At 40.1% G+C, this 25,592-nt stretch overlaps 1 protein-coding gene across 5 annotated transcripts in view; it reads right to left on the reverse strand.

Annotated features, from left to right (window-relative positions):
- NRG4 (neuregulin 4) overlaps positions 1-25,592 on the reverse strand; it is a 74,398-nt gene that overhangs the window by 33,221 nt on the left and 15,585 nt on the right. For 2 of the 5 annotated variants that reach the window (XR_003260761.2, XM_026110194.2), the window contains exons 1-2: positions 1,075-1,233; positions 612-705 (exon numbers count right to left, since the gene is read on the reverse strand). Coding sequence is in view for 4 of the 5 variants with exons in the window: in XM_026110194.2 (XP_025965979.2) it covers positions 612-705; positions 1,075-1,198 (218 nt within the window). In the remaining variant the exon portion in view is untranslated. Of the gene's footprint in view, positions 1-611; positions 706-1,074; positions 1,239-4,794; positions 4,863-6,036; positions 6,099-15,085; positions 15,225-15,690; positions 15,893-19,010; positions 19,065-25,592 lie in introns of those variants that run through there. The other 3 variants (XM_064517562.1, XM_064517561.1, XM_026110195.2) reach the window with 3 other exon arrangements.

Below are 25,592 nucleotides of genomic sequence, written 5' to 3' on the forward strand. Positions count from 1 at the left end.
CTGCCTTCATATTTCTTTAGCAAGTAGACTTTGGTTGTCACTTTAAAGCTGCCCTCTGAGTGTCTCGGTGAGATTCAGAGGACACTAAGTCTTGAATTATGTGTGTTGTCTTCCCCCGCTCCCACCAAGAAAAGATTATATTCCTATTCATGCCTTCTCATTTTGTTCAGCTCATGCCATTTTTGTTATAAAAAATTTTTGCAATATAATTCATCTAAAAGAAAAATAGGCGATGTAGTTTGCCTTCCTGAATGCCTTTGCTACAGTCTGTTCTCCATGAGGCAAAGGGTATTTTGTTCCTTTCTGTACTGTAATGAGGGGAGGAAATATGGCTCTAAATATAGATGTCATCCTGAATGCATACATAACTGAGTACAGTTACATCTGTCAAACAGCCACTTTTGCCCAAGTATACATGTTTGTTTTTCTCATATTGCCATCTCTGTGAGCTAAATTAATAATCTTAGCATGAATCAATGAATCTGGGACAGCCATAGGTAATATGCATTTCTTCATATAATATTCTAACAGTAACTTCTTAAGCAAAATGGAGAAATAGTCTTTAAACAGCTGCTGTTGAATATTTAAACACAAATTCTAGTTTTGCTGACCTGCAGAATGGACTGGATACAGTAGGAATCATATAACAAATTCCTCCATTTAGGCAAAAAGATCCATAACTGGTGCCACAAAGTTCTTCATGATCTACAATATAAAATCAAAACAAACACAGAGAAAAACAGACTTGCATACTTTCATCAATAAAAGGAAATCTTAAATTATACTCGGGGGGAGAGGGGGGAACGACGACAAAGGGGTGCTTTCTAAAAACCCTATGAACAAAAAGGAATCAGTCTTGCCTTCCAGACCAGCAGCATATTGCACTGTCTATCTTACAGAATTGTTTTACATGCCTGTATAATAAAAGATTGCAGATGTACCACCATACCAGATATCAAGCACTGAAGTTATATGAATAAATGTAAACAATTTAATTTGCAATGAGAGGAACTTTTGAATTCTCCACTACATTATTTCTTTCATGACCACAGACCATACTGAGTACATGCTTACCTATATGAAGTCTGGCTTGTACTGTTCCTGTGGCATAAACTGTCTTTAGCTTAGCTAGCTTCTGTGAGAGAACCAGAGTCAGTATAGATAATCCCACGATATTCCCAGCTGTGGACCAGGGCATTCTGAGAGTGCTTTAGGCCATATCAAGAATGGGATAATTGCCCAATTGGACACCACCAGTTTTGTCCCAATCAGCTGAGAACCTAGCCTGTTAAGTGTCACTGATGCAGAAAACCGCCTGTTACAATGTAATTTCCAACAAGTTGTTTTTTTATATGCTGCTTCTATGAACTGTTAATGTTAAACCCAATAAGGTATTCTAATAAAACATCTAGTCCAGGATACCGATGTTGGCATTCATAAAGCAGTTGATCATTTTATGCTTAAATTGCATATCTAAATGCAAAATTTCACTATCGTAGAAAGCAGTCTAAATTTGGAAGTTGGACTGCATATATTCATGGTATGTTTAATATGTCAGTAACTGATTTTTTTAATATATATATTCAATTTTATTAAAACACTACCTCAGTCAAAAGAAAAATAGAACAGTCTTCTGACATCACAAGCCTGAGAATCATGTGTTACCTCACACCTTAGGTGTTGTTTTTGCTGTTATTTCTTCTGGAAGTTCTGAAAATAAGAATTCAGCTGTCTCACTATTTATGTATAGAAGACGTGCTCTGTACAAAATAGTGTTTAAAAGAAACTAAGAATTTCACTTTTTATTTGTTCCTCAGGAAACAGAGTTGGTGTTCCCCTTTATTCTTAAAGTAATGTGAGAAAGTGTGACTATAAGATGTCTTACATGAGAGGGAGCTTCTATAGGCTCTGTGCATAAAGTAGGCAGCACACTTTTAATAATACTTGGACTGCTTAGCTGCTCTAAACCCTGTGCAACAGATGTGTTGTGCATCCTGTTATCAACTGGATCATCTCTAGTCATTCCACTCTCCCAGTCATTTCATACGTTCTTGCATTTCCACAATGGCATGTTGACATAGGAGTGTCAGTTTTATCACTTTAAGACCAAGGCAGCTATACCAGAGTTCAATAGGAATTCAGTTTCATGTCCGTGTTGCTGAAGTGCTAGGATTCAAAAGGTAGTTGGACCTCTTTGCACATGTGCAGTTAAATTAAGGGAACTAGAGGGTGGAATTAAGGCTGGGAAGACTGTTCACATTTGACCTTGGTGCACTGGCACAGGATGTGGCACAACAGAAAATTGTTCAGCCCTTCCCTGTTAAAAGTTACATGGAAATTTATTTTAACTCTAAAGCTTTACGTGCTTGCCTACTGGCAAATCATTTACCGCAAGTTCACTATAAAAAGTCTCTTAAAATTATTTTGCGTGAGTAACAATATATTTTCAATAGGAATAAAATGGCAATAGAAAAAACAAGTAGGCTTTTAATATAAGAACTATAAATTATTTAATTCTAGTCTATTCAAATACAATGAAACTTCTGTAACAGTGTAATTAGACTGAAGGCCTTGTCCTTCATTAAATGAAGAGAGGACATGGAATACATAGGGTATCAGGATTTTTATCCAATTTTAAGAAGCAAGAGAGACAAGGTAAACATGGCAAGTCTCTCAACACTGACCTGCTCTCAATTCCCTTAAACATCTGAGGGAGCTAAGTGTTGCTGAAATTCTACCAGATGGAAGGGCCTGCCGGTGGGAGGCCCCATAGAAACATGCCTTTAGGCAGGTCATGGAAAGCCTTCAGAGAAATTTTCATGAGTATTAACATGAACTTCTTAACCCCTCTGAACTCCTGCTGTATGGTTCTACACCTTTTCTCCGTCTTTATGCAGAAGTAGGCCTGGCTCCCTGTTTCATACTGGAATAGCAGTATAGTATCAAAGAAAACTAGATGCCTCAGACATGCTCACAAATGTTCTGAAATCTGCAAGATTCTCTCTCAGTTCTGATGTGATTTGCATATTAAGGACTAGCTCTGCAGTCCAACTAGACATTTCTCTATTCTGCAAAATGCCTCGGGCACTTTGGCTTAGGCCTGTTAGGGAAAGGTGAGAAAGAGAAGAAAAAGCTCATAGGAAGCCTTCAAAGCCCTTTAGACTGTAATTACAGACAATTTCTCTGTGCTGCATGCTATTTCTTTCTAGAGGTGGACATCTTTCCAATCCTAAAGGAAAAGTGATAACATTAATTTTACCAATAATGGGATATTTGAGGAAACCTCTGTATGTTCTCGTAGGTCAGGTGCCCCGTCACCTATCTGATTGTGCTTTTCAGTAATTCTATTCTAAGCATTAATCAGTGCTACTACTTATTACAAGTACTGAAGTAACACAGTATAAAGTAGACCGTACACTTATGAAAGAGGGGAGAAAAAGAAAATTGAAGATGCTGTAACACTAAAAGCAACTTATTAATTACTAATTAATAGTGGGTTTTGGTATTATTCAACACTATTACTGTACCATAAACCATACCTACTTTACTTAAATGTAAGCAATAGCTCTATTTATAGGCAGGAGTGTATGAAAGCAACAGTTTATCCCTTTAAATTTATTGTCAATGACACTGAAGAATATAATGGAGTATCAGAAGGGGTTCAATACAAGGAAAACCTCAATTGCATTAGCATCAGGGAATCCTGACTCCTGAGAGTAAAGCTTATGTTGTATGTGCTCTAATCTGCTGCCAAGATAAGCTGATATAACCAGAATTGCTATCTCTGTTTTTATTTTGATTCTATTAGGCCTATTTGATAGGGAAATCTGTATTTGATTTAGAGAGGATGTGTTACCTTTTTTTTCATGAGTTAATAAGTCACTTTAAGCATACAATTGCATTTTTAGATTAGAAAGTCAAATGTATACTACACTGACTAGTATAATCAAGATAGAAAAGTTTAACAAGTGAAGTGACAATGGGTAATTGAAAGGTTATATCTTTTTTTTTTAATTAATACCACTGTAGAAATGCTGTTTTACATCATGTATATCTATATTTTGATATACCCTTCTATATGAGAGATTAAAAAGTTATTTTAACATTTTTTTTGCTGATGGCAGGGAGAACCTGGGGAATGAAACAAAATTGTTCCTGATAACTTTAGACTATGAATAGTTAAAATTGGCAGAGGTAATAGCAGCCTCTAAATAGCCTGATTTTTCAAGTATTCTTTTTGAGAACAAGCACAAAACCCTGCCCCTATACTATCTTGTCTGTTCCCAGTTAAACTTTTGCCACCTGAGTGTCCTTTCTTTAAAAGGAAAACAAACAAACAAATGTTCAACACCACCTTAACCCCCAGAGAAGCCAAACTGGCCCTGATAATCCATATGTTGACTCAGCTGTCTAGCCTTGTCCAGAGGCTAAACTACTATAGGCTGCCTAAGCTTGAAGTCTGCTAAAACAAAAAAAGGAGAGGGGTAATGTTGACAGGAGATAAAGGGGCTGCTTCATGCTTCCTGATTTACAAGCAACTTTGGACTGTATGCTAATCAATCCCAAAAGCTGAGATATTAGGACTGACCAAAGCAAGCCTTCCGCAGAGAACTTGTAGCACTGACTGGTGAGCGCTAGTTTGTTGGCGAGTAAGTGAAGATGGCTCTGTGGAGCAGCTGTGACGTTCCCAGTGACAGCTGCTGAAATCAATGCAATTTTAATGAATTCTACACACACACGTGCGTGCACAGACACACACTCACACCCTGAGCAAAAAGACTTGAAAGAAATTACCTGTTCGCATATTATTCTGACAACAACTTTTATTCTTGGTATCAGAGGCTATTCTTCTAAAACAGCACCTAAAGACAAACATTTAAATTTAGCATGTCTTTATTAATCCTTTTGATTTCCTCCTCCACCTCTGTTCTGACTAAACAGGTATATGAATGCATCTTTCAGTATTGCTCTTAAGGCACTTGTACTTCTACAGCAATATACTGTTACATTACATGTAGGTTTCATTAATTCACAGCTAATGGCAAACATTCAAGTGTACTGTCAAGCTCAGTGAACCTTTAAGAGCACTGCTACAGATTAAAAACAAATTTGCACTAAGACATGTTCAAATGATGAAAAACTTGAAAAACTGTGCCATGGATATTCAGAATTGTAATACGTCAAGCTTTAGAAAATCTACGTTATATCTCTGGCTAGCTAATTAAATTGTCATTTGAGCCTTGAACATCAGTGCATATAATGAGCCAGTCCTCAGACTGACATAATTATACACTCAGGTAAGATCTCGATGGTAGAATTTTTGCATTTTGCAAATAAGAACTTCCTGATTTATAATTTCTGGGAGAGAGCATGTGTTTCACTTGATTGTTTCTTATGTCTGGACGTCAGGTGAAACTAGTAATCTAGCCTTACCAGAGAACTTAACAGACCTCAGCAAGTTCTAGACTTGGATGATTATTTTTAAAATACGAAATAGGAACTCTGGACAGAAATCAATCTTCACTTGACAGAGATTAAAAGAAAAAAACTTATCCTGTGGAGAGGCCAACTCTATAACTATCTACCATCACTATATTTTTGTTTACTTGTATGGCATTCAGTTGTGTAGCCAAGGTTTACTAAAGCAAATAGATCACTGAACACTGAACAGGTTCTTACTCAACAATGTTTGCTTTTTTATTTCTTAATTATATTTAAAAATGTACACGCTGTTTTTAAAACTTAAAAATAAACTTAAAAATATTTAGGCAAACTGTTCTATGTTAGAAGAAATGGAGAAATGCAGAGCAGGAAAAGCAGCCTTATTTCTTTCACCTTTAAAAAGGGATGGAGTATTTGTTCTCCCTGTATCATCTATCTGAAAGTTCCTTCTCAATTTAATGACTTTTGACCATCAAATGATCAAATAAAATTAATCGACTTTACTAGAAATAATTGCCTACACTTCAGTCTTTAATAGTACAAAAGAAACTTTCTGTAGATGCCCATTTCAAAAATTTAAATACTTGTACTTACTGTATAAGCAGACCGTTCTGTTTTTCATGGGACCTTAAATGGCTTCTCTAGTTCTTTGTGTCCTGTCCATACAAGAAAATCTGAAATGGCAGTTCCCTGCGATTCCAGGCTGTAACAGCAAGGTCCCCACCCTAAGGCTGTCCTGCTCTTCGGCTGTTGCACAGATACGCAGCTTTGCTTACTTTGTGTACACAACCAAGCACAATTAAAATGGCATGTGGCACCAAGAAACAAACCAATGTGATTCAATACAGAATTAAAATCCTGGGGGTTTTGTTTGTTTTCTCCTCAATAAATAAATCATCCTGGAGGTGCATATTTTCAGCAGCTGAGATCTGGATTCCAATGTACTGCTGAAGCTTCAAATTTACAGGATGATATAGTGCAATGTGGGTGAGGTTGCAGCAAACACACATACAGAAACCAAGTATGGACTAGGGTAACACCCCATTATACTCACAGAATCAGGTGCATATTTTTCTAGAATTACCAGTACTGCAATTCAGAGTTGAATGCAGAACATTCATGTAATACAATTTATATAAACTGCATCATAGAAATAATAGGCTGCAGCCAAGAAACTGATTAAAAGATCTATTTTATTAGAGTAAACAGTCCTTTTAAAATTACCTTCCCTTTTTTTCAGAATGTGCCACAAAACTACATAATATCTAATAGCTCTTAAAACAGAATAGGAGAGATATATAATAGTATATAAATAGGATATATAACCTAAATTTCAGACTTTACCAGATTTAGTTAGGTTGTGGTCCCTTAAACTGCCAAAATAATTGGATTTTGCTGCTGCCAAAAGGAGATTTCATATCTTGTTTCCTTCATCTCGTTGCCAGCTATGTATCCCACCATCTCTCTGGTGCTGCTACTGGTGTATGTTCAACCTTTGGTTTTTTTCCCCAAACTTTAATTTGCCCACATACTCAAAGAAGTACCGGCGGGAGGGAAGCTGGGTGTGTGTGTTCCAAAAAGGGAAGGGCAAATACTTCCTAAGAACAATCCAAGGGGATGCATGTGTGTATGCATAATTCTATTCTGTGTTTAAGTTCTGATAATAAGTACTGCAATTTGGGGTTAAAGATAATGTTTAGAAGAGATGTTGCTGACAACATAATTTTTTTTAAAGATTGGTACATAAATCATTAGGCAGTCATGTATTTATATGTAAACATTTTTCTCTGGAGTGTTTCACTCTTATTAGAAGTTTAAATATGTATAACAAATCAGAGTCCTAAAAAGAATAAACTGGACTCTACCTCATTAGAAAAATGTGCTGATACATTGGAAGGAAAAAGAAAGTCTATAGTATAAATTGTTGCTAAACGTTATACTAATTTGTTTCCATCTGAACACTGAATGGCACTTGCAACACAAGGGATCATTTGTGTATCTACGCAACATTTTCCATACTCAATGTCTTATTTTAAAACATGGTTGTAATATATGCCCACAGAACTTAGGAATGCAATTCTATACATGCTCAAATATTTGCTGCGTTATCTTGGGAGCTGTTTGAAAGATTAGTTCCTGTATCAAGTTTGAGACTAGTTTAATCTGAAATTGAAAATATAACTGTTTTACTCTGTCAGCTTACTTTGAAAGAATTTCAGATATTATCCAAAGTATAGCTGATTGTCAACAAACACAGTCTCGGTAAGGTCCTCTGTTGTTTACCCTTTTTCCTAAATCTTTGTCATCTGAACTGAAATTAATAATACATTGCTTTAAAGATTGCAGTATGTACGTTAAAATTGTCATTTATGTACTCTGCAGTGATACTATTTCAGCCTCTTCAATTACTTGAAAGTTTTGTGCTTCTTTATCTTTGTATTCTGGAGCTGTTAACAGGGGCATAGGTTCAGCAAAAGGATTTAAATCACATGTTTAGGATTAGCCATATCCTATTCCTATTTAAATCACTAAGTTAACAGTGTGTTCAAGTACTTTGCTGAACTGGGCCTATGAAGCATGAACTCTACGGATATCTATGTATTCTGCTGAATGCCGCCAGTATGATGGAAATAAAGGTTACTGCTCTGTGGTAGAGAAACCATAGGTTAAAGTGAGCCACACGGGAAAATTCATACACTTTAGTGCTTCTTGGGCACTTCAACATTAGGGGAAAGAATTTTTTTTTTTTTGATTGTGGGAACTGCTAGTGGACTTTTCGGCAGATCGAGGACTCCCTGAGACACAAAACTGCACTGAAGGTAGGCGATGGGTTCAGTTCTTTAGCAGAAATACATGCTAACTAGATGGCTGTATTGGAGGCTGGGAAAAGTTTTCTGAACAAAAGACTCATTAGATTTATCTTTAAAAGAACCCATGTGCATCACTCCCCATGTACCTTCAACAGTGAATCCTCTCTGTCACTTATTTCTTGTGTACTTCTAATGGCCAGCTATTCTAAGCATCCATGAGACGCAGCATCTCCAAAAGATGATTATTGGAAGTTTTAATGAGACAGGCAGATAAAAAGAATGCACTGAACAAATATTTGTTTTTATTTTGTGGTTCTTTGCTATCTGAACAGTCTTAATTAATGTCCACATAAGCTCTCCCCCCAAAATAAGATCACTTCAGTTACGTGATTATTTCAAAAATACGCTGTTGCTCATTCAGATTAGGTTGCACATAACAGCTTTGTTCAACAATTGGCTTTTGTTGCATTATGAATTCCTAACTTTTTTTTTTTAAGACCAAAAGAAGTAAAATCTCATTCTGTCTCCATACAGAACCTAAATATTTGTGTACTGAAAAAACAGAAGATAGTATTTTCAGGAATTGGCCTATCCACTAGTAAGCTTTGAGATATGTCCCTGTTATCTATCAAGCAGATAGTAGTCTTCCATCAACATTAGAGTGCACCTCAAAAATGCACCTCAAACTGCTTGAAAGAGGAGAGATAATTGTCCTAATCGGGTAGCTCATTTTGTACTTTATGAGGAAGTGCATAGAAGGAAGAAGGGAGTCTCCAGTGGAAACAGTGATTGCCACTGTCCCTGTCTTTCCACTTCTCTAACATACTTCCATGAACGAGCCAAATTGTCAAAGGCTTTGCAGGTAGGACCTAACAATAATTAAGTAATAACTCAGGCAGACATTGGATTCATGTAAGTTTTCTACAAAGTTCAGAGTATGTTTGAGTGGTTTGGTTTTTTTTCCTCAAAGCGGCCACAGCACAGCTGTGAAAGACCCTGCAGCAGCTTGCCCTGTTAATGAGAGCTGTATCCCACTACTGCCATCATCAGAAAGCTCAAAAGTTCACCAATTCCTAGTCTCATGAGTTGCACACAATACTGTTTTTCTTTCAATATAGAATCCTTATTGTGAGGTTTGTGATCTGAGTGCAAGAAGATCAAAAGGGAGGTAAGCTGCTTGTGACTGTAAAAGAACATCTTTTTTTCCTCCTCTATTTTGGCCAATAAAATCCCTTCAGAAGCATAGCAATAATGCTTAAACTACTGTACTCTGATCTATATCTGCTGTAGTCTTAATATGGGAGTACTTTAGGAGTTGACTCCAGCTACTAGCTGCTTTTAGGTTTACATTAGCTATGCACAAATCTTTTAAGTGGGAAAACAGTCAAGTGACATATATATTTTAATATGAGTTTAAATTAGTTGTACGTACTAGATTTTTTTCTAATATAGTTAATTTCCTATTATACACATGCAGAACACATCAGTGATAACCGTTTTATTAACAAGGTATATAACGTATATAACATAATACACTTGTATGTATAGCAGCATGATATAACTATAATCTATACATAATGCTGATATAAATAATAGATTGGTTTTCTATAGATAATCCTCTAAAATATGTAAGGCACTTCTCCTTGGAAGAAGCTCACTGTCACTTCTGAAAACCAGTATTCAGAAAGAACAAGTGACAACTATGAAAATCTTGCACTACCAGATTTTTCTGTGAGAAACGGTAATCCTTTTTTAGACAAAATTTCCAATAATCTCTATTGTTAGTCAACAATCCTTCTCATTTCCAGTAAATTCAGTAGCTGTTTTTCAGGGCAAGTGGGACTGTGATATCAGGTACTGCAGACCCCAACCTTTGTTTAGCTTAATCTTTCAAAATATAATCTACACTATTCAGACAGCATTAAAAGAAATCATTATTTAAGAGAGAGAACATGTGTCTGTTCCTCACTGTAGTGCTTCTTCACACTGAATTGTGAATTATTCCAGGATACTATGCCCAGTCTTGGACTGTTAAAAGGAAATATTTTGCTCTCAGGTGTAGCAATTTTTTTATTCCCAAATGTCAGCTGGCAGAGAAAAGCTGGAATAAGCACTCTCATCTAGCTTGTAGATGACACCTAACTGGAGGAAAAAGCCAACATGCTTGAGGGCAAAGCTGCCTTTCAGGAGAACCTAGACAGGCTAGAGGATGAGCCATCAGGAGCCTTATGATATTGATCAAAAGTGCAAATGTGGAGTCCTGCCCTTGGAAAGGAATAACCCCTTACAACACTACAAGCTAGGGACTGAGCGGCTGGGGGCAGCTCTGCTGGGTCCTGGGGGTCTCAGCGGGTCTCTGCATGTGAACCCTGGCAGCAAAGGTGGCCACCAGCATCCTGAGCTGCATGAACAGGACTGCAGCTGTGCAGCAAGGGAAGTGACTGTCCCCCTCTGCTCAGCACTCATTAGGCCCTGTCTGGAACACTGTGTCCGGGTTTGGGTCCCCCAGTACCAGAAAGACTGGAGCTTTAGCAGCTGGAGCTCAGCGAAGCGTCACAAGACAGTCAGGGGCTGGAGCACTTGCCCTGTGAGGGGAGGCCGAGGCAACTGGATTTCTTCAGCCCAGAGAGATGGCTTGGGAGGAAAGGGCACAGCAGCCTTCCACCACCTATGTGGAGGGCGTCAGGGCAGAGCCAGGCTCTTCACAGAGATGCGTGGCAGGAGGAGGAGAGACGACAAACACAAACTGCAACAAAAGGGGTTCAGACAGGATGGAAGGAAAAACTTGTTCCCTAGGGCAATGAAGCCCTGGCACAGGTTGCCCAGGGAGGCTGTGCGGTCTCTGCCCTTGGAGGTTTTTGAGACCAGCCTGGAGAAAGCCCTGAACAACACCCTGAACAGCCTGGTCTGACCTCACAGCTGACCTTGCCTTCAGCAGGAGGCTGGACTAGAGATCTCCTTTCCAACCTGAATTATTCCACGCTTTTAATAAGGTAACACACTGGCTTCTGTAACAAGTAGTAGTGAAGGACCTTCTTTGCTTTCTTGCACTAATATACTTAGCATACATACAGATACCACTGATAACTGTTTGTCATGAGACTGTTTTAAAGTGACAATCCCACTCTCAGTTGTTACTAGCAGAAGGAATCTTTATAGTAAGAAGATGGACGACAGCCTTCAAACCCTATCTCTTTTGATACTTCACATTTGTGGCATTTTAGAGAGGGGAAAGAGGAGGAGACAAAAGGATGAGGCATAAACATACAGGTGTTCTGGATCCAGCACCAGTCATTTTGCATTTTAAAAAAAGTTAACATATGTTAGGACTGTTACTGACACATGAACAGATGGAACAAATGTGGAAAGTGGCACACAGAAGCCAGCTGCCCTGAAATAATTTAATTTATTATGTATCTGAATATGTCCTGCAATAATTTATTGGGTTGTTAAATGAAGTAATGTCTCTGTATGCTCATTTTCAGAATTTTTTTTTTTTTGTTCTCCAGCAACTCTCAGCTCCTACTGTGGAGAAAATGATAAAATTGCTGGTACACTACAATGTGAAAGTAATATTTAAATTAAATAGCACCTGTCGTCATATTGCCAGAGACCGTTTCTAGTCCACTGGCCCACAAAGACGTAATCACTGTCAAAAAGAAGAACAAAGAAAAATATAATCTAAAAATGAAGAGCTAATGAAGAAGACAGATATAATGGTCAAAGATGAACTGACTTGAATAAAAACATTCTGCAGGGAGCCTTGAAGGCAGCTACAGGGGAAAGTGACAGGGGTAGATGAACTTAACACAATACCTGCTATTGTTTCTGGCAGAGCAAAAGTCTGGTCAGGGTTAAGTCTGGCATTTCAGCAAGAGAAACAGCAATGAATCACAAAGTTAAAGGTAAACAGGAAAGCTTTGATGGCAATTCATGCGAGTACAAATGTGTTTTAGTCATGCTGTAAGCTACAGAATATCAAACTTCTAATGGATAGACTAGCTAACCTACCACACATTTTCCACGAACATGAGGGTGTATTGCATTTCCATACGCTTTAGCATGAAGTTAAGTGTGCTGTGTCAGAAAGATGGAATATTTCTAAAAATTATTTCAATAATATATATTTACAATACTGCAGGGCTATCTTCTGTTGATCATACACACATAGTTCCCTTCTTTAAGGTACAAAGAGGTAATTCTAGTCTTTGGAGTTTACCATAATCTTTGCAAAAATTAATGTGGAAGATGACTTCAGTTTTTATATATATATATATTTATATTTTATATGTATATATAAATCAAACATAGTGTACAGAGCTGCCTCAATGCATCTTCTGGTCTACCTGTAGCTCTACATAGCATATAGTGAAAGGGGAAAAAGCTAAAAATCTGGTAAAGACAAGCAAACATCACAAATGCATTTGATTGTTTTACATAAGCACAAATTTAAATATGTTTAAGTGTTTCATTGAATGGCCACAGAGAATGTGATAGCCATTTCAAGTATTTCTTTTCTTTTTTTTTTTTAAATGCCAGTCACTATATAAAGAATTTCAATAACAAATATAACTGGTAAAGTTCTATACCATTCCTAAATCAGCTAAGGAAACTATCCTACTTTCACATTTATTCTGCTTTTAATCTTATCTGAATTAATAAGAGATCAGTGGGCTGAATCTGTTGCAACCCATTATTGTAAGAAGGGAAAATAGGTGGTTTAGACTGACAGGACATGCATTATTTATACAACAATTGACTATGCTTTTAAATATGCCTACAACTGCTGTCTTCTTATTCCTCCACAGAGTATTGCCATGGTGTTCTAAATTTCACTGGCAAATCTGAGTTCACTTAAGAAGTTATGTCAAAAGTCTCAGCTTTCTTAAGATAGGGGAAAAAGACAACTCCCAACTTTGCTTTTGTCCTCAAAAGTTTTGTTCCACAGAACTGCGCTGTACACCCACGTGCCCCCCCCCAGGTTAATACAGTCCAGCGCTGCAGAACCAAGGTCCTTGATCCTTTTTGTTTCCTCAGTTCTTCTAGCTCAAAACAGACTCTCTGAATTTCTGAAGGAGAGGGAAGATACGTGCAATACAGATCTCTAACTTAAGGGAGTTTATTTATTGAAAGTCTCATCACCTGTGCAGTATTCACTAGTAGTGAAAGGAGTATCATAACTAAAAAGTGGCAAATTTTGCTCTTCCTCATGAAGCTTTCAATTTGTCCTGGACTTGTTATCATTAAAAATAATGATTTATAAAGGAATTCTTCTCCAAATACAACTTTTGCAGCTCTAACATGGGCATATGATGAATATTTGCTGTAGAAGCTGCAGCAGGAACAACTATATTCTTTTGGTAAGTAACTTCAGGAAGGACTAAATATGTCAGAACACTGTATTTTGAATAATGTATAGTTTCCCTTCGCAGAAATACACTGTCTTTTATTGTCACCAAGAGCCAGGAAAATCTTGAAGACTAGTTAAAAGGAGTCCTGAAGACTTGCTGAAAGGGAACTAAATGTGTGTGTATGTATACCTACCTAGACACATTCATAAGCAGTACTTAAACTCTGTGAACCCTGTAAGCTCTACAAAAGTATTAGGTATTATTAGCATCATCATAAAGATTACCAGTCATATAAAGGCTATATTAGGCATACAAAGATTATCATGATACTGAAATCATAATTTAGAAGAAAGCTTTCCATCCTAAAATTTTATAAGGAATGTGTGTCCAATTATAAATTCACATCTGAATCTCCAGTTCTATTGTATGAGATATTCTCACCTTTTTCATATTCCTGCTAGTTCTATGTAATTGCTATTAATGTACTAACATGTTTGGACTTGTCTAGCTAAACCATAGCTAGCCAGAGAGCAAGATGTTACAACCCCCAAAACAACAAGATACTCTTCACTTATTTGAAAACTTTCTTATTTCAATATTTTGAGTGTCACTAAAATAATGTAAAGAACAAATCCAGGCTCAAATGAAACTGAACGTCTAAATACTTGACTAATACACATTTGCAGAATTTTTACCCGTGATGATGAATTTTTTTAAGTTTTATCCATCCACTACGGCAAAGGGCATACAATGAAATTGTTCCTGTATGCTACAGCGTTATAGACTTCAGAAAAAAATGTCTACCATATTTTCCACATAAGTGAACTACCTAAACCTTCACATACCAAAATCTTCAGTCATCTTCATTAATGATTTCTAGTGGTGTTTTTCACAGATGGAATCTTTCTTTTGTGTAACTGTTTAACATTTAACATGTTAATTTGTATCAAATTAAAATGAGTTTGGTCTGTAGCCTTAAAATTTCTCCAAATTTCTAAAAATTACTATAGGAACAAACCCCAGCCTTTGCAGTTCTATACTACAAATCAAAAATACACAAAATGAGTGCCCATGAACCATATGCATAGTATTTGTCACAGGTGAAAAGCTGCAGCAATACAAGTGTCAGAAACTTGTGATCCTCTAGAATATCAAATGCACACCTAACACACATTAAATTACAGTCTGCAACTGTTATGGAGCTTGCAGAAGCTGCATGAGCGTAAATGAAAGCAAAAATTGTCCACTACTTGAGTGGTTAGTTTTTGCACCTTAGAAATATTTATTTTGGTTAATAGAGGTTATGTACACAAGACTACAACTTAATGTACTGTTTGAAGTTCATGTACATATATTGTTTACTCTTCCACGTGTGTTTGCTCCAAAGAGTCCATGTGGTGCACAAGCAGCTGCTAAATGAGGAAGTTAAAAGCACATTTGTTGTCCTTAAAAATATATTAATCCCTTCACCAACATGCTTACCTTAGAACCATAGAAGCTGGCGAAACTACATTTCAGTTGAGGCTTCTGCAAGTCCGTCAAATGTCTCTACTTGTAGACGTGCTACATATTCGTAGTTCTGCGACTAAGATTCTGTCTTGAGCTCATGTGAGGGAAATTACTAAATTTCAGAAGAAAGTTGCATTAAGATCATCGTAAAACTTGAATAAAAACATTGTTCTTTCATTCTGCATGCTCACCGATTTCTTTATGGCACTTCTGCTCCCTAAGCTTCACCCCTAAACTCTCTTATTTTAAGAAATCACTAGAAAGGTTTCAAGGTTCTCACTGTACGACTAGTTTTTATTCACAGCTCAAAATTAGAGCTAGTGTCCACTAGGAGGTCGGCTCTCTGCCTCTCTCAAATGTCAGCAAGCATGGATCCAAAAATGAGAGGTCAAAAATATCCACGCTACAAAGCGGTACACAAGGAGCCAGTTTAGCACGTGGACATTTAATAAAATCAATCGGCATCACTTAAATGACTGGCATCTGGCACAGAGAAATGTCAAAACCTGACTTCCAGCCTGTTTTTATAAATTTTGCCCATTTCAAACGTGTTCCCCCGCCTTATGCTTTTGACTTGCCTTTTTTTTTTCTTTTTGCATTTAGTTTTGCATCGGGTTAGTTTGTTCCACTCGGCCCAGAGCTTACCCCCAGCACACGGGTACTCTTAACTCTGCTGGTGTAATCTCTCTCGGACATGCCCAGGACAATCTGCTGAATCAACGCGCTCTCTAATCCGCACCGCGTAATCCTGCAGCTGCTCCCGGCGGCCGTTATGTAATCCTGAGGGGATATAAAAAACCGGCGCGAGTCGGCGGCCTCGGGGGGAGGGCACGGCCTGGCCTCGCCTCGGGGAGGGGGCGGTGGCGCCGCCGCCGCCGCCGCCGCCACCGCCACCGCCGCCGCCACCGCCACCGCCTCGGGGGGCGCCGCCCCGCCCTCCCGCACCTCACCTTCCCCAGCCCGTAGTACTACGGCGCCCGCCGTCCGCCGCCGCCATTGGCCCGGCGCGGCTCACGTGACGCGGGGCGAGCACACGCGCGCGCGCCCCCTTTAAACCGCCTCCCTCCCCCCTGCGCTAACGGCTCCCAGTGACGGCCCGTTGTTTCCTAGGCGACCCGGGAAGAAGGGCGGGCGCGGGCACGCGCGCCGGATCCCCCCCCCCCGCCGGTTCCGCGCGAGGGCGCGCGCCCGCCGCCGCCGCCGCCGCCGGAGCGGGGCTGCGCCGGTGCCGCCGCCGCGGGCAGCAGGTATGTGCCTCCCCGCGCCGGGCTGCCGCCGCTGCCTGCCGGGCGCTGCGCCGCGGCCCCGCCGCTGCCCGCGCGCCCTGTGCCCGCGGCGGGCCGCCCCCAGGACGGACGGGCGGGTGGGGTGGCCCGGCCCGGCGGGGCCCGTGGCGGGGCTGCGCGGGCGGAGGGGGCGCGGGGCAGCCCCGCCGCGGGCGGGAAAGTTTGGCGGCGGGCGCCGCCTCCCGCCAACTTCCCGGCGGCGGGGCCGGGGCCGGGGCCGGGGCCGGGGGGGGTCGGGGCCTGCCCGGGGCGCGGCGGGGCCAGCCGGGCGCTCCGGGCCGCGTCCGCCGGAGCCGCCGGGCGCCTCCTGGCCGGCAGCCGCGGCCGGGCGCCGGGAGCCAGCTCCTCGTGGGCTCTTCGCGAGCCGCGGTGGGACCGTTCGCGTTTCTGCTGCTTTCGCCCCGAGACCCGCCCGGCCTGCTCTGCCTCCGCGGTGCCGCCCCTGAAACAGCGTCCTGGTTCAACGCGCTGTGGATCTGTGGGATGCTGCAGCCCTCCTCGAAGCCCCCGGACCTGCGGTCGCCCTGCCGCCTGCCCCGGCGGAAAAGGGACCGTGGAGTCTTTTTTTGAAGCCCAAATCAGTTTGGGTCACTCTTAACCTGGGATTTTTCTCTTTGCCATCCATAATACTGAGTAAACTTAACGGGCTGTTTTGGGGTACGTTGATAGCAGTGACATCTGTGAACTGTAAGGATTGATGCGCTACAACAGGAGAGGGTGTCACGGTAACTTTGCTTAGTGGAAGGAGTAAATGAACATGCATAGCTCCTAGGTTTGTTAGTCTGTTTGTCCGTTGTGCTTGGGGGAAAAAAAAAAATCTGTTAAATGCATCTCCAGTAGGATTTCTGGGCTCTTACATCTCTGCTAGAGAGCAGACCAACCTACAAGTTGTGTGTTAAATAGAGCGTGCACCTAACATGATTGTAGTAGGTGCAAGAGGTCATATATATATAAGGAATAAAATGAGTACCAGTGTAGGGTATTTACAGCTGTCTATATACAAGTGTTGGTGGAGAAGTCTCGTTTGCCTGAATGCAGGGCACCTGTCGTGTCATAGGCACACCAAGTCAAAAACTGCTGTTTTGTGATGTGAGACTGTCAGGATTCATGTGGTTTTTTGTTTTTTGTTTTAAGACTTATTACTGAGTCTTGCACAAACCAAAGAAAGTAAGCAATCTCTGTATTTTTAACAAGTTGTAAAACGTGTAGTACTTGAACAGGGCTCTAGTGAGACTATATTGATACTCGATAGTGTTCTGGTAGCTCCTGGGAAGACAATCCAAGTTCCTGCAGGACAGTTTTGAAAGGCTTATTAACAACATGGTCACGTTAGGGAAGTTCAGTATAAATTAGACTATACCATAGTGACACAAAAATACTGGATGTAATTAATTATAATACAGAAATCCTCTAGTATGGAAAAAAGCTGTTACCTCATCTTGTGAACAAGATCTCTCTTGTGAGGCAGTGCAGATCAAGAGCGGACTGCTCCTCTCACTTACAAAGGATGCTGAATCGGAAACAAATGCGTACTGCTTCAAGTGTGTTATGTTTCCTAAACACCATTAGAGCATGCTTACAGTCAGTGAAGTGACTCGGTTCTCTGTGGGTAAAGAGCCCATGTTCCTGGGGCAATGCATATGCATGCTCATTCCTGTGCGTTTCTGGGCACAGTGGAGTTGTTGCAGCTCCTGATGCTATGCGTTGGATTGCAAAATTGACTTTCCTTCCCCTGTGTTAAGGTATTTCCTTGCACAAAGGTGAAAAGAGGTGTAGGTTATATGAAAATTTAGATGTGGTAGTGGTGTCACAATTATGCTAAACTCAATAGTTGGCAAAGAGAATATGTAGCAAGAGCAACCGTCTGTTATTCCAGCTTCAGAACTGGAACGGTGGGTGAGATGAAGGTCTCAACTCCAAGCGATTTATGGAAAGGTCAGTCAGAAAATTAAGACGCGAGTACTTGCAGTGCAAGTGCTAGTGAAAACCTGCTACTCAGCTGAAGTATTTTCAGATTGTGACTGACAGTGTGAATGTGGAATGCGATGCATAGTGCAGCTGCTTCCCCTATCACTGTGTCTGTTCCCAAAGGTTAGGTGTATGCATGCTTACAATTCTGAAGGTGCCCTGTAAAAGATACGTGCAGCTCGTTACGCTCTCCCCCCCCCCGCCCCGCAGCATGCGCACACACTAGGTGCTGTTCTGCTGTTTCTTCAACTTGTGTTGGGTGGTGACACACTGAAACCTTGCTTGCTGCCCATTTCACCTCTGATGGTCTATACGCTGCGGTTGCTGACTCTGCAGTAATATTGCACCACAGGTTACTTCTAGCTCAGAGGGACAGAACTAGCAAAATTTCAAGCACGACTGAAAGCGTGGTTTTGGTGTAATCACATATGATTACATCTAAATTAGATATTGGACAAATTGCATTGCCCTACATGACTCTGATGTGGCTAAAGCTTACGTATATCCTATTATCTGTATTTATTTAAATTACTGGCCTTACCTGAAAGTAGAACAACAGTTAACTGAATTGTGTTGTGTAGTGTAAAACAGCCTGCATACTCAAAAGAGCAACGACTGGAGTCTTGCATCAGCATGGTGCTCACCTGCTTCCTGAGTGGTTGGGTTACTTCAGACAAAAGACTTTATCCTTATGAACACTGCAAAACAAATATTGACATAGGAGAGTGAGCTGGAGTCTTTTCTGGCTCATGTGTTATCAAAAGTGTCAACAAAGTGCTGTTTGCCGAGTCTTTATTGCTAGTGGGTACATGAGAAGACGACTATGATTTAATTCCTCCTGTCTCCTTTCCTCACTGCACCTAGTCCGGCACTACGTTTCTGTTGAAACTAGTGGCAAAGCTTCCATTAGCTTTAATGGTATGAGGAGTCACAAACAGGGAGTGGAGTGTGTGGGGTTTTTGTTTTTGAGAAAAATCAGAATTCTGTCAGTACTTCTAGAATTACCTCTTACTAGTGTGATTATAAGCATACTCTAACGATGTTTAGGAAACATTTGAAGCAGTGCGTGTTTTTCTTATGCATTGTCCTCTGCAAGTGAGAGTGTTCACATCAGCGTACGCAGTGAAATTTCAACTTGAAGTGAAAAATAGTAACCCTTGCTTTGTTAGCACTGTGGGGCAGAACTTGCCCAGTGCCCGTTCTTTGGCTGTAGAGGCCCATGCCCAATGTGAATCCAAAGCTTTTTCACCAGTGTTAGATGGTGTGGTGGGGCCTGAGGCTGAGTGAAAGGTGATGGGAGGGTTACTTCAGTCTCTCTTGCTCATATTTCAGTCCACCTATTTGCTGGACTTAGGATAGGCCTGGACATGAGCAATGTATTGGAGTTTAATTCTTAATTTAGTTATAGGGTCACAATGAGCTCTCAGTTACAGCCACGTAATCCTATCAAAATCACTGGTTTTGCACGAGTGTAGCAAAAGGCAGGCCCTCTTTGTAAACTTGAGTAGCAAATGGAAGTGTTTTCACTTTAATACTTCTGTCATTAACGAAACAATATAAAATTCAATATCTGCTTATTACTTGCTTTGTTCAAAACCATAGTATTTTCCCTCCCTTCCCTTTTATCTCCTCTAGGGTTCTGCATTGCTTTGCTCCATTTCAATTGTAAGCATTTTACAGCACGTACTATGTCTTTCCTTGCATGATGTAAAGCACCATGTGCACCTATGGTGCTATAGACAAATAAAACTTCATTACAAACATTTGTTCAAATTTTGAGGTCGCGGAGTTAAAGACCTGTAAGTCAGAAAATGTCTGATTTAGGGTTGCGCAGACTTAGCTTTGTCTGTGTTGTGAGACATTGTTTTCCCTGAATGAGTCAAAGATTTGCAGGAAAAATAATACGTGAGTTACACAGTTAAACTGCAAACGTAAATGCAAAACACAGAGAGCTTAAGTCATACACTGTTTTAAATACGCTCTTGCCTAATCTTAAAGACTTTTTTTAGTAAAACAATATTATATCCAGGTGTAACAAACTTCCCTTGTTCCTGTTACAACAAAACCGTAAGTGGGATTTGAAACTTTAGTGGTAACTTCTTTTTCAGGTAATTGCCTTACTCGATAAGGCTGTTATCTTGTGAATGAGGAAGGACCTTTGTGGCCTGTGCTCTGTCCAGAAGAATGATGGGTAAAGTCTGACCTATTTCATCCTCCTTTCTGCTCTCTGCCCTGCCACTCTGCTTTTTTGCTTCAGCAACCCAGAAGTGCTCCTTAGTACGTTGCCTGTCACTGTGCTGTCATAGGGGCAAGCTCAGCCATCATATATGTAGGGTTCATGTTCAACTGATATTTTGACAGGCCACCAAACGTCTAATTAACAAAATAAGCAGGTATAGGAAAATAGTTCAGTTTAACTTGAGTGGAGTGCCATGAGACAAGGAGAGAATATTTCTGCTGTTTCAGGGAACTTCAAAGACTGCCTGCAAACGAGGCAAGTGTCAGAGCTCTGCAAAAAAAAAGTGCAAAACTCTTTGTAGTGGAAAGTGTTATATGTTGGTATTTTAAGCGTTCCTACCAGCTTTTTCCACTAATAGAAAATGAAAATTTTATCAAAATACAAATTTTATTGAAGTTGGTGAGACTTTTAGTATTGACTATTACTATTTTTAGTATTTTTCCAGAAATACTTTTGTTCAAATCAACCAAACTTCTTATGGAAAAATGCACCATTTGGACTACTAGTCCATTTGGCTGAAGGCATGAGTTCAGAAAGACTTCCTTTTAAAGTGAACTAAGGAATTCCTGTCTGTAATAATTAACATTAACAAGCATCCAAGATATAAACATGAGGCATGTGATGTACCTCAGCTAGCAAACAGTCCATACTTTTTCTCAGCATGTAATAGCCACGTGGATCTTACAACCCACATCTAATAAATTATCACATTCTTATCTGGAATGATAAAATTAAACTACTTTGAAAACAACTTTTTTAATAGGAAAGTGAGATATGGGTCAAGGGTCACGTGTTAACTTGCACAAATGTCTTTAAAACTCCTCAAAGTTTTGAGGGTTTCTTCTTGTGCTTATTTACTGTTCATCCGTTACCAGCTGCCACCTCCAGCAATCTGAATGCTTCCCTTCCTCTATTTGGTTTTTAAAAGGAGGGCTTTCTGAGCAGGAAACAGTGAAGTAATTAAATAGAAATGTTTAACTGTGAAAGGTGTTATTTTTAGGACTAGCTCAAAAGGGCACGTACTCCTTGGAGACATTATAATATGTGGCCAGATTGTCTCCTCCAAATGGAGGAGCAGCGCAAGACCTAGGAAGCATCAAGGTTTATGTAAAAGTTTTTGACACATTATCTCCGGGCAAAAAGAAACTCGGAGGGGGCTGCCGAGCGGGTGCAGCTTCTGAGCCTCTCGGCTTTTGGTGCTGCCTTGGAAAAAGCCTTGGCCTCCCAGGGGGCTGTCCCTGTGCAGTGGTGTCTTCCTCAGGTCCCTTTGCTCAGAGCCATGGGGATGCTGGCTCTCTTCCCCCTGCTCGTATGGTGGCTTTTCTTAGGAAGGCAGTGCTGTTGGATGTAGCCCAGATGTGTACCTGCCTAGCAAGGATAAAGTTATGTCGAAGACAGCGGCTGTTCCCTAGCTGCCCGCAGTCGTTGCCCTTGCCTCCCTGGAATTCAGATCCCAAGGTACAAGGAGTAGAGAAGTTTACATATGCTTCTGGGAAGAAAAGGTTCACACACGCATTATGGGCATGCTGCAGAGACATTTGTCTCCCTGCTCACCTTCCCCCCCCCCGGTTCGTGTTTGCTCACTTCTCCACCTTTCAGCAAAGGGGAGCATATGGCAGTGTGCTCTCCATCTGGTTGCCACCTACTGTGAAATCATTATGCAGGCAAATTTGGCCCCCATCTTGTGTTTCTTATGTAGGTAAAACTGTTAATAGAATGACAGCTTAAGTGTTTATTCTGCACTGTAAATGGGAGCGAAGCACAGAAAATGAATACAAAAGCTGCTCTCTGTACATTCCCAGTCTTCTCCTATGTTAACAAACATGCTATCCTAGTATTCAAAGCGAGGGAAAAAATAATAATAATAAAAAAAAGCAACTAGGATCCCCATTGTGCTGTGGTCTGTTCAAATGTGGATAAAAGACAAGTCCTGTCTCAGAGGATTTACAGTTGAAATTAACTTCTAATTAAAACAATGAAATTGGTAATAGATGCTTAGGAAAACCTTAGTTATATAGTTAATACTGTATATATATATATCATTAGAAATTCTGCTGATATTTCTGCTTCCCAGCATGAGCCCATAACACAGTCTTTTTCTAAATGCCTAAGGTAGAGATACTAAATAATTCTTCAGCACTTATTTCCCCTTGTAAGTGATTAAGTGAAAGACTTGTAAGAATCTGTTAATTTGGAGTCTTGTGTGCTTTGGGTATTTTCAGATACTCCTGTTCATACTCTGTATGTTAAGGATCAGCACTGTAAAAGAGAAGGCTGACTGACTTTGGTTGCAGCATAAGCCTGTGTATGTGTTTCTTTTTCTTTTTCTTTTTTTTTTTTCTCTTGTCATCTGGCTTCAGATTACTACCACTGAAATCACGATAACCTATCTATCTTCTGGTTCTCTAAAGGAGTACCACTGAACAAATGACTTGACTAGGGTATATTTGTATTATATTCTTAGATCTTAACTGAAGATAAGAGTACATCCAGAATTAACTTTTTAAATACAATTTTATATATCTGACAGCTAACCTTTGTGCATTGTCTGCTTCTTCAGTCATTAGTTTGTTTTTTCATATAGCCATGTAGTATCTTTTTTAAACTGGGAGATGCGGTTATAAAACCAGAAGGTAGGTGGGAGAGCCAGAAGGAAGTAATTTACCTGAAACAACCGTGCCGTTTGGATCAGGGATCCTTGTTTTTGATATTGTGCCATGCATATTTATTATGTAGGACAGTGATGCAGTGACCCCTCACTGCGATATAAAAGTGCTTGTGGACTAGTAAGAATGGTTTTGGCTTTGGGGAGGAGACTGGCTAGAGTGTAATTTCCCTGTTTTAAGACTTTTGTTTTGAACAGAAACAGTCAAATTCTTAGTATAATATTGAGAATTTTTGCTTTTTTTTCTCCTGTGAGAGTGAATTTTAAAAGACTGTAGATTGCTTTCTAAAAAACTCCTGTATTGACACAGCTGATCAAGAAGTTGTTCATGTTAAGCTTTCTAAGAAGACCTGAAATAGAGACCTACTGTAGAGACCTCCTTTTTAAAAAGGAAACCCAACCCTCAGTACACAGCTGTGACACTAGGCTGCCCAGTGGGAATACTGATCAGTGTTTGGAAGGAAATATTTAATGGCTTTTATTACAGTCTCATGGCAGCTGTGTGCTATCTGTTGGTAATCTATAGCTGAATATTTGTGGTATCACTGGGCAAAGCCTGCTCCACTACCTGAAACTGAATAGCGGGGTCTGTTAAATCCTTGCTGAGCTGGATCTTACAGTATTTTCAGTGAAGCTAATTCTTACGATGAATGTTGAAGACTTCTGCTCCAGGGACTCTTGCAACCTCTTGAATATTGAGCGAGGTACTCCCAGTTGTAGTTTAAAAAAAAAAAAAAAAAAGAAACAAAACAAACACCATATGCACTCTCTCAATGAAAAGTGCTCTTCAGCAACTCCCTGCACTCTTCTGAAGTTTGGGCGCTGTGGAAAGAAACAGGACTTTTTCCTTCAGTGGCTCAATGTTGCACCCAAACTGAATGCATTGTTTTCTTCTGAAGCTTAGATAAGATCTTTGCTTTTGAAAACTTCTTTGAGTCTAAGATAATTTTGTTTTTGGGGGAAAAGGGGAAGGATTGGAGTCAAATTATAGCGGATAGGTTGCTGAGGCTTGCATATGCAAGATCTAGATACGGTGAACTAGCAAATAAAGAATAATTCACTACTTGTGTTTGGTACATTTGGAGGTAAGGCCAGTTCTCAAAGTAACTAGCTGGAATCTGCTAGCGACTGATTATTTGCTAGGTTAAATGGAGGAAGTATAACTGCTTGTCTAGTGAGAAACGATCTGCATCCTCACCTAAAGAACACTGTTAGCTATCACTTTCACAGACAGCCACAGCAGAGAGACTTAATACACTGAGTGAACATGTGAAGTGAGCTTTCTTCTGCTTCACACCTTCAAAGAAGAGTTAAGGCATGTGAGATGAATTGGCTGCAGAGTATGGGCTTGCACAGTACATTTTGCAAGGGGAGGGAGGACGGACATCATGCCCCTAGTGCCTGTGTATTTGGCTTCAAAATTTACTTTTAGCTGACCTCTAGGCCAGAGAAAATTCTTGCGCACTCAGAAAACTGAGTGCACAGAAAGTTTTTACACAGATAAAATCACTTAAAAGGCATTCACTTTTTACATTGTTAGCTGTGTGGGACAGGAGTGCTCTCTCCAGATGTCCAGCATAATGAAATCCTTATCCTGATTATGATCCTTTCATAAAGCAATAGAGAATGTTTTGTCATAGGAGCGAAGACAGAAAAACAGAAGGCTAGTGTTCAAAACGTTGAATTGTGAAGTGGTCAATTTGGCATCAAGATCAGATGATGGTGATATTTTGCTCCCCTAGAAGGATGTTTGATCTTGGGGTATACCCTCCTGGTTTTGTTTATACCATTTATTATAGCATTTCACAGGCTGCAATAGACTGTTTTGCTGTTAGTTTGACTGGAAATGTAAAGCATACTGCATGAACAGCATTTGGCAGGAGAAGAACATAGTGTGTCCGAAACCTTTAATTAAATGCTGTAGGCAGCTCTGTCTAGGTCAGAAGACACCGTATTATCAAATAATACTGTAGGCATTTAGAACTTGCACAGGAGCTTGATTATGCATTGAATAATTGGTCTTTGTTAAGCAGATAATGGCAATGTTTGCCCGTAGAGCTTAGGTTTGAAATGTATGATTTGGAATGCTCATATTTTACATAATTCATTATCCAGTGGATGTAAGAACTAAATAGAGCAGAGTTTGGTTTTAAAAAAAATTTTTTACAGCAGCAAAACTGCCTATTCTGCCATGTGTGTCACTTCCACTTTCTGTATGTTCCAAAAGGTCTAAGAGTTTATTGCTTTATTGCATTTCATCCTGTATGTGTGTTTGCCTGCAGCAACACTTAGGACCATACAGACTGTTTAACCATGAGGTGG

The sequence above is a fragment of the Dromaius novaehollandiae genome, chromosome 10 (assembly GCF_036370855.1).
Source record: "Dromaius novaehollandiae isolate bDroNov1 chromosome 10, bDroNov1.hap1, whole genome shotgun sequence".
Classification (NCBI taxonomy): domain Eukaryota; kingdom Metazoa; phylum Chordata; class Aves; order Casuariiformes; family Dromaiidae; genus Dromaius; species Dromaius novaehollandiae.